We start from the raw sequence: 9,123 nt of genomic DNA, 5'->3' as shown, positions 1-9,123 counted from the left end.
CTCACTTCCAAGGCCTAGGCCCAGCTGGGTAGAGTCTGCAAGTGGGAAGTTTGTTCCAAGGGGTCAGCTGGCCAAATCTCTTAACCTCCTGGCTGACTGCCTGGATGCTTGAGACCCAGGGGCATGGAGGGAAAAAGTGGGAAGTGGTTGGTACAGAAGAGGAGGATCCGGCTGGAGCTAAGCCCAGGCTCTGATTTGGGTGATAGGAGATGATGAGTCTAGCATCTGCTATCTCCTGCCCAACCCCACGAGCTCAGGGACTGGCCTCTGTGGCTCCTGTCTGTTGCTGCGGTGTGTTCAGCAGCCATCCCTCTGCTGTCAGGGCCATGGCTCAGTGTGGGTGAACCCTACAGCCCCTCCCAGCCTCTCCACCTCAGCTCCACCCTCTAATTTGTCATCCCACACTGTCCAGAGTGTCACCTGAGGGCCTGCAACCAATGCATGTGCACCCGTGCTTAATGCTCTCAGGTCACCGCCTTGAAATTCTTAATTGTTTTGCCTTTGAGTTTGTAAGTGAGATCGAATGGAAAAATGGAGCATGCACTGGGGGCTTGGAGCCAGCTCACCAAGATGCCTACCCTCACCCCAGGACTGAACATGAGCTCAAGAAGGATTGGGATCCCCTGGGTTGGCCCTTGTACCCACAGGTCAGAAGCTCAGCGGGGCCTACCCACCCTACCCCAGGTGCTGGCACGTCCCAGTGTGCAGCTGCAGCCCCATGGGTTTGCCTGTCTGCTGTGGGCTGGGGTGATGGACCTGTGGGAAGGGGCCCTGCAGTATCATTTTGCATGACACCAGTCTTGAACGTGACACTTGTGTGGCACACTAGCTGGAGCCCCCCAAGACCCTGTTGCCAGAGGCCCCATGTTGTGCAGATCCAGGCCTTGGTGTTCCTGCTACCCGGACTCCTTCAGTTCCTGCAGGGGTCAACCCCTCTTGCCTCTGGGCTTCTGCACCTGTGGCTTGCTAGGCCTGGAACAGGTGTCCCTGACTCCTGGCTCACGGGAACAGCCTTGACAGCATCCCCCCAACATCACAGAGCGGCATTCCCTGCCTGATGCTCCACATCCCCCAAGGAAAGGGGCCTGGGGAGGGCAGGGGTCTGTCTATCTTGTTCCCAGCTGTGCCCCCAGGGCACTTACTAGACCAAGGCTGACTGCCTGGATCTCCTTCCTCATCTTTGCCTGGAGATAGAAAAGTGAGGCTCAGAGTGGACATCTTCCTGCCAGGTACAGAGTTGGAATTTGAGTGCAGAGCCAGCCCATGCTTCCCCTCCTGACCTCCTCTGTGCCCCAAGGCACAGCAGCGGGCGCTTGTCCTGCTCCTTCTGAGGGTGAGGCTTTGCAGCCGTGACAGGGGACAGGAAGGAGTTAGAACCGATGGCGTTGCTTCCTTGCCTAATTCCACTCCACAAACAGGTCCTCCAGTAAGCCAGTGCGAGAGACTGAGATGAGCCAAATCCCACCAGCTCCTGGGGTCTCCCAGCCAGGTACCAACCCATCTCATCACTAGTCCTTTATGTACCTATTCTACGGAGGGGACTCTTATCTCCATTTTATAGATGAGGGTATGGAGTGCAGAGGTGAAGTAAAGTACTGTGGCCACACAGCTCATAAGGGTTGGGTGGGACTCAAGCCCAGATCATCCTAGCTCCAAACCTGGATGAGGGAAAGATCACAGCCAGTCAGGGGCAAGGCAGGAAGGCCTCAAGGAAGAGACGGTGCCTGAGCTAGGCCTTGGGGGATCTCCCAGGCGGATGAGGAAGAATAGAATCCCAGGCAGAAGGAACTCAGAGCAAAGGTTGGGCTGCAGAGAGGTATGTGGCGAGGGGGGAGGCTGTGGGGGAGAGTCCTGGCCTGCTGGTGGGAGCTGGTGAATGCCAGGCCAGGTCTCCATGTGACAGTGGCAGGGACCCACCAAGGTGTTGGGCAGCACGAGGTCAGCTGTGCTGGGAGAGGAGGTTTATTCTGGCTGTTGGCTGCCTGTGCACTGGGGAGTGGATGGAGGAGACGAGAAGCTCAGGCAGTCAGAAGCTCAAGGCCAGAGGAGCCATCTGTCACAAGCATATTACAGATGAAAGTGGCTGGAAGGGAAGACACCAGTGGACAAGTAGCCGATGCCGGGAGCTGGGAGGATGAGCTGAAGGGCTGGGAAAGGCACCAGTGAGATTCTGGGGTGGGTGATGGCCGGGGTCTTGTGCAGTGCGGTGGCAACAGACCCCTGCATGTAGTAGGTGCTCAGTATACATTTATCACTTGAATGGACGAGAAGCTCTCCAGTTCTAGGCCTGCTGGCATCTGGGTGCCCTCCCCCATCTCCAGCACCTCTCCTCTTTGCCCTCTGCCCTGTGGCCTCGGAAGAACCCAGCTGGCCAGCAGGGGTGGTGCCAGCCATGGTTCTACCCGGAGCCCCCCTCCACCCGCCTGCGAGTTCATATTGCTGTCTTTGCTTCTCTCTCTATCCCCTCCCCCTTCCCCCGCTTCCATATCTTTCCTGGGATTCGTCTCCATGGCGACCTACCACCTTGGCTTGCCTGCAGCCCAGCCTCTGCCAGGGATTCGGAGCCAGGCCCTGTCCCTCCCTTCTCCGGAGCCCTGGTACCCGCAGTCCTTGTCTCCTCCCTCTGGGGTGAGGCCAGAGGCAGCCCCCTCTCTCCTGACTGTTACATTCATTTTCCAGCTCAAATCTGAGTCAGGGAGAAAGGGAGTCAGCTCCTCTGGGGAGACTGGTCTTCAAGCCCTGCCCCCACGCTCCACCTGCCACAGCGCTTCCAGGAGAAAAGCCATCCTTGCTGGCTGGTTGGAGGTCTCTTGGGGATCCTCCTCTGCATCAAGACCCTCTCCCCACTCCGTCTCCCATGCCGAGGCCCATCTTGTCAGTCATTTCCTTTTGTCATCGGCTTGGCAAACAGGCAAGTCTTCAGACCTGAGACTGGGGAAAGAGGCTGGGGGTGAGAATGGACCACCTGGGGATGAGGAAATGGTTCTGGGAGGGAGGATGAGGGGCCAGTGAAAACCAGGATTAGGATAGCAGCCTGCACTCTGCTCTGTCTTTTTAATTTTTTTTTTCTCCAAGGAGAGAAAATGGAGCTTTATGGGAGGCACCAGCAATAGTTCGTAAGTAGCAGGACCTGCCGGGCTTGGTGGTGCAGGGAGCCTGGACAGTCAGAGCTGGGGATGGCTGGCTGGGGGGTGTGAGGTCTGTGGCCAAGCATCTGGAGGCTGTCCCGGGGGCAGAGGCTGGATCTGTAAGGCCGTGGAGGAGGAGGGACAGGAAAACAGGTAGACGTTGCTGGGAGGCAGATTCCAGCTCAGAGAAGGAGTGGGAGGAATTTTCTAAGAACCAGGGTCATGTGCCCAGTGAGGGATGGGCATGGGGGCCCACATCCCCTCCTCCCATCCGCACAGCAGGGGGCACGTTTAAGCTGCTGCTGGGATTCTGTAGGGGCATCGCTCCTAGGGAGCCCAGTGGAGGTCAGCGGCTCCTGGGAGAACCCTTGCAGCAGGAGGCAGTGGGATTTCAGTGAACATTTGTGCCAGTGGCCCAAGGAAGCAGATGCTATAACCTCTCCACTCAGAAATTAGGGAGCTGAGGCCAAGAGAGGCAAAGGAGCTTGACCAAGGCTGTAGAGCCAGCTATGGCAGAGCCAGCGTTTGATCCAGGCTTTCTTGCTCTTGGTCACACCTGTTACTGCTCTGCTGCCCCCGCTCTGGGGTCCCCAGGTCCTGGGATGTGAGTCAGTAAAGAGTGGGCAAAGCTTGGCCCCTCTGGGAGTAGCTGTTTCTGGAGGCCCCAGGGAACTAAAGGCAGCACAAAGAAGTGCAGAACAGAACCAGGTCCCCACCCCAAGCCATCAGCCTACCCCCCAGATTCCTGGCCTGAGCCCCCTGCACTGAAATCCTGCTTTCAAAGGCCTGCTCTGTCCTCTAGGCCCCACTCACCGTTCCCCAAGTTGGAGTTGGGCCTGGTGTCCCGGCCCACAGGGTCCTGGGAGCTTCCCGCCTGTGCCATCTGCCTGGAGAGGCTGCACGAGCCTGTCTCGCTTGACTGTGGCCATGACTTCTGTGTTCAGTGCTTCAGCACACACCGCACCCCAGGCTGCCAGCCGCCCTGCTGCCCCGAGTGCCGCAAGACATGCAGGCCGAAGAAGGGCCTCCGCAGCCTGGGGGAGAAGATGAAGCTGCTGCCGCAGAAGCCGCTGCCCCCGGCGCTGCAGGTCCAGGACCAGGCCTTATCACGGGTGGGGTGCAGAGAGGGCTCTGGGTCTGATCTGAGAGGAGGTGGGTGGCTTTGGCCCTATTCTAGAGTGTCAGGGTGGGGAACACAGTTCTAGGCTGAGGTCTGATTCCTAGCCCTGGGTGCTCGGGGAACCCTTCTTCCTCTCCCACAGGAGACGTGTGATGTGAAGGCCGAGCCACTGCTGCTGGTGCGAATCAGTGCCTCTGGGGGCCTCATCCTCAGGATGGGGGCCGTAAACCGCTGCCTGAAGCACCCCCTGGCCAGGGACACTCCCGTCTGCCTCCTTGCCGTCCTAGGGGAGCAGCGCTCAGGGAAATCCTTCCTCCTCAACCACTTGCTCCAGGGCTTGCTGGGCCTGGTAAGGGCGGCTGAGGTAGGAGGTGGCTGGGAGGGAGCCCCAGCTTGGCTTCTGGGAGGGAAAGGGGCCTGGGACCCTGGAGATGGGGACAAGGAATGGACCAGCTAATGTTGCCCCTTCTTCCCCTGTAGGAATCTGGCAAAGGTAGCTGGCTGAGAGGAGGGGGACCCCCACAAGGGCTCAGGTGGGGGACCAGTAGCCTCACCAGGGGCATCTGGATGTGGAGCCGCCCCTTCCTGCTGGGGAAAGAAGGAAAGAAGGTGAGGGGGAGAAAGGGCAGAAGGAGGCCAAGACTGCACCTGGGTGGGTGAGAGTGGTGGTGGTGGGGGCGGGAGGAGCCAGGGTGAAAGAGATAGACAAAGAGAAGGGCAGTCAAGAAAGAAATCTTGGGGGTGAGGATGAGAAAACTGGAGTGGGACAGAGGCCAGGTGGAGGAAGAACAAGGCATGCCTGACCCCTGGTTGGTTCCCCACCACAGGTGGCTGTGTTCCTGGTGGACACTGGGGGCGCCATGAGCCCTGAACTGAGCAGAGAGACCAGGACCAAGTTGTGTGCTCTCACCGCCATGCTGAGCTCCTACCAGGTGGGATAGGCCCGGGGTGCAGGCAGCCCCCTACAGGTCCCCTCCAGCTGCGACAGGTATCTCAGCCGGGTCTGCCTGCAGCTTGTGGCGAAGCCGAGGAGCAAGATGCTCCCAGTCCGTAAAGGTGGGAGCACGGATGTTTGAAGGATGGGCCAAAGGTCCCTGGGGCAATTGAGGTCTGTAGGGTCGTGATCCTATTTCCTTAACTTGCCTTCTGTACCTCAAGGCAAGCACAACCCTGAGGTTTGGGAGGCCATACTGTGGGTCTCTGCGGTGTTCTGAGGCCCCCAGACTGCCTGGGGGTTCCCTCCCCACCTGGGTTTCCCAGTCTCACTTTGCCTTTCTAGGCCCACTTCTATCTTGTCGCTTTCCTTGGTTCCAGATCCTTACCACCTCCCAGGAGCTGAAGGACACAGACCTGGAACACTTAGAGGTTAGGAGACATCTCATTTGGGGGGGCACCACCCCACCCCTGCCCTGGCCATAGGGCCAGGGGACTGGACTGGGTGGATGAGGTCCCTTTCAGTTCTGACCTAGGTTGTATGCCACATGAACTGAGTTGGCGAGCTTCAAGGTGCCTGGTCTGGGGAGAGGCAGGAGAACCTTGGAGCTGGGAAATGGGAAGCTCAGTCCCTACAGTGGGTATAGGGCTGGGTTGTGCCATAGTCCTCAAAGTGGCCCCACTGTGACTACCTGTGCCCCACCCCAGATGTTTGTCCACGTGGCTGAGGTGATGGGCAAGCACTATGGGATGGTACCAATCCAGGTGAGACACCCCTTTCTGGAGTCCTCATCCCCAGACCCAGACACCACCAGCAGCTGGTGTTAGGACCCCTTCTTTCCCCTTGTCTCCCAGCATCTGGATCTCTTAGTTCACGACTCATCCCGCCCCAAAAAGGCAGGGCCGGGGCACATGGGTGACATCATCCAGGTGAGAGATGCAGAGAGTGGGGGTGCCTGGCTTCTGGGATGGGAGGGTGTTGGTGGGCAGGGCAGACTGGGGGAGAGGGCTGGGAGGGGTCCTATGGACAGGAGGCTCAAAGCATTTCTGAACCCTTCTCAGAAGTTGTCAGGCAAATACCCCAAGCTTCAGGAGCTGCTTCAAGGGAAACAAGCTCGCTGTTACCTCCTGCCTTCTTCAGGGAGGCGGTGGGTGGACAGAGGCCATGGAAGTCCTAGCAGTGAGTATCCCCTGGAGCAAAGGCCTCCATGTGCTGCTCCCCAGATGCTCCACTTGGCAGCCCTGGCCAGCACCCTCCCAGTGTCCAGCTTCTTCCCCCAGAGCTTATCACTCCTCAGCCCCTTCTCCCCCTCCTCAGACGCGGAGGAGGATTTTGGGAGCTTTCTTCATGCCTACATTGTGGACGTGCTGAGTGCAGCCCCCCAGCATGCCAAGAGCCGCTGCCGGGGGCCCTGGAGTGAGGGACGAGCCATTGCCCGGGGGGACAGATGCCTGCTCACTGGGCAGCAGTTAGCTCAGGAAATCAAGGTGCGGAAACATCCCTCCCCCTCAGCCCTCAGCTGTTGCTGCCGCCCTGACCCCTTCACCCTCTCCGCAGAACCTCTCAGGTTGGATGGGGAGGACGGTACCCAGCTTCACCTCTCCGGAGGAGGTAGGCACTCACAGGAGGATGGTGGGGCTGGGAGGGAGGACTTGGGGCCAGGAGGGGCTGTGCCAAGGCCTTGGGAGAAGCCGGTTTGCTCTGGGAGTGGAGGAGAGGAGCAGGAGCCTGTCTGGCTGAGGAGGAAGGAAGGCGGCAGCCTGGCTTTCTCATGGACAGGTGGCTGCCCAGCTGCATGACCTACGGCAAGTGGAAGCTGCCAAGAAGGAGTATGAGGAGTTCGTGAGGCAGCAGGTGAGACTGCATGGGAGCCAGGTGGGCCATGCTGGGAGAGGGCACCTGGGTCTCCTACTCGGGACCATTCTTTTCAACCCTATTCCCAGGACTTGGCCACCAAGCGCATATTCTCTGCCCTCCGCGTGCTGCCTGATACTATGCGGAACCTGCTTTCTGCCCAGAGAGATGCTGTCCTGGCTCGGCACAGTGTGGCCTTACTGTGCCAAGGGAGAGCGCAGACGTTGGCAGCCTTGGAGGCGGAGCTGCAGGCCATGGCCAAGGTCTTCATGGACACGTATACAATGCGGTTCTGTGGCCACCTGGCGGCTGTGGGGGGCGCTGTGGGGGCTGGGTTCATGGGCTTGGCGGGTGGGGTGGTGGGTGCAGGCATGGCAGCAGCAGCTCTGGCTGCAGAGGCTGGCATGGTGGCGGCTGGAGCTGCGGTGGGGGCCACGGGGGCTGCTGTGGTGGGGGGCGGCGTGGGTGCTGGGCTGGCGGCCACCATGGGCTGCATGGAGAAGGAGGAGAATGAGAGGGTGCAGGAAGGGGATCAAGAGCCGCTTCTCCAGGAAGAGTAGGAGGCCCCAGGAGGCGTTAAAGGGAGGGAAAGATGTGGGGGTGGCAGGGAGGGGCTTCAAGGGGCCCAGATGTACCACTCTACCCTGTTGAATGCCCAGAGTCCGGATGGCTCCAGGAATCTGGGGAGGTTTCCCTGGCCAGGAGGCAGCGTTTGGGAGTGGAGACTCATCTCCGCTTGTAGATGACCACTAATCTGCCATCCTTACCAAATACACTTGGACCTGCCACCAGTGAGGCCACATCCTCCCAGCTTGCTTGTATTGTAGGAAGGCCAAAGTGTTCCCTTCCTGGAAGCCTGCCCTTGGCTCAAGTGACCTCAGTGTTGAGGGGCTCAGGGAGGAAAGGGAAGGAGAAGACTGGGCTGGCTGCCACTGTGGGGTGCATGGAGAGGGAGGAGGATGAGAGGGTGCAGGACAGGAAGAGTAGGGGGCCCCAGGAGGTGTTAAAGGTGTGGGGTGGTGAAAGAGATGGGGTATGGTGGACAGTGACTGAAACCACAGAGCAGAGACTCCTGCTTTGAGGACTCTTCCCAGAGCTACTCCAGGTGGCTTCCTGGCCCCTCCCACATTCCCCACTGGCCCTCGTCCCAAGTCTGTATCTACACCTTGAACTGCCCTGCCCCTCCTGGTAGATTGGCTGCTGCTGGGTGTGTGCCCTCGGCAAGCAGAAGGCAGAGTGCCCGTGCCCTTTGCGGAATGCCGCACAGCAACAGGTTAAATGCCAGGGTAGCAACTTTGACTGCATTCGGAGCTCAGCCAGGCAGCCTTTGTATCAGTACCAGTACTAGTCGCTGTACAGTGGCCTCCGACTCATGGCACCAACATGTGTGTCAGAGTAAACTGTGCTTATAGGGTTTTCAAATGGCTAATCTTTTGGAGGTAGATGGCCAGGCCTTTCTGAGATGCCTCTGGGTGGACTTGAACCTCCAACCTTTCAGTTAGCCGCCAAGTACTTAACTGTTTGTACCACCTAGGGGCCCCACTTTTATACCAGATTCCAGCAAAGTCCTGCAAAAGAAAGAAGAGTGGGAAGCTATCCTCACACATGCCTTTTCTCCCCTGTGATTGTGAGCAGATCTTTCTCTTCCATCTTAGCGGGAGACCTGCCTGCAGCTCCCCAGACACCAGGGTTCCACAAGGAGCCAGCACTCCTTTCCTTGGGGGCTCAGAGAGTCCTGTGGGGAAGACTTCTGTGCTATACATGTAAAGGGTTAATGGGAACATTGTATGGAAAAATAAAACGTGTGCTTGAACGCCAGTTTCCAGTAAGTTATTGAAGAGTTCAGCCCTGAGAGGACTTTTGGGGGGTGGGAGGAGCTGACCCACAGAGCTCCACCCTTGGGACCCGTAGATGGAAAGAGGGAGACTTTGAAACACAAAAGCAGTCTGGGGCTGAGTGTCAAGCCACCCTTGTGGTTGCAGGGAGGCTCAGGCCAAAGGGCCTGTCTGCTAGAACTCAGGGTCCTTCTTTCTCCTCTCTGAGAAACTTCCTAAGACGATGCTGTCAACAGACTGTCAAACGGCATC

General features: G+C 58.6%; 1 protein-coding gene across 2 annotated transcripts; it reads left to right on the top strand.

The window, feature by feature from the left end:
- Nucleotides 1–615: 615 nt before the first annotated feature.
- Nucleotides 616–8,835, top strand: RNF112 (ring finger protein 112). 2 transcript variants are annotated; one of them, XM_003420672.3, is made up of 14 exons: nt 616–2,911; nt 3,076–3,116; nt 3,931–4,216; nt 4,391–4,597; nt 4,729–4,857; nt 5,076–5,180; nt 5,563–5,613; nt 5,890–5,946; nt 6,037–6,111; nt 6,244–6,361; nt 6,500–6,669; nt 6,740–6,793; nt 6,962–7,036; nt 7,126–8,835. In XM_003420672.3, the coding sequence occupies exons 1-14, from the start codon at nt 2,858–2,860 to the stop codon at nt 7,594–7,596; spliced, it is 1,893 nt and encodes a 630-aa protein (XP_003420720.1). In that variant the 5' UTR covers nt 616–2,857; the 3' UTR covers nt 7,597–8,835. The 2 variants fall into 2 exon arrangements, with proteins under 2 accessions (XP_003420720.1, XP_064135428.1); XM_064279358.1 differs by having other exon boundaries at nt 2,901–3,116.
- Nucleotides 8,836–9,123: the final 288 nt, after the last annotated feature.

This window comes from Loxodonta africana, chromosome 2 (assembly GCF_030014295.1).
Source record: "Loxodonta africana isolate mLoxAfr1 chromosome 2, mLoxAfr1.hap2, whole genome shotgun sequence".
NCBI lineage: Eukaryota > Metazoa > Chordata > Mammalia > Proboscidea > Elephantidae > Loxodonta > Loxodonta africana.
The sequence above is the reverse complement of the archived record's forward strand: the minus strand, read 5'-3'. Positions and strand labels throughout refer to the sequence as shown.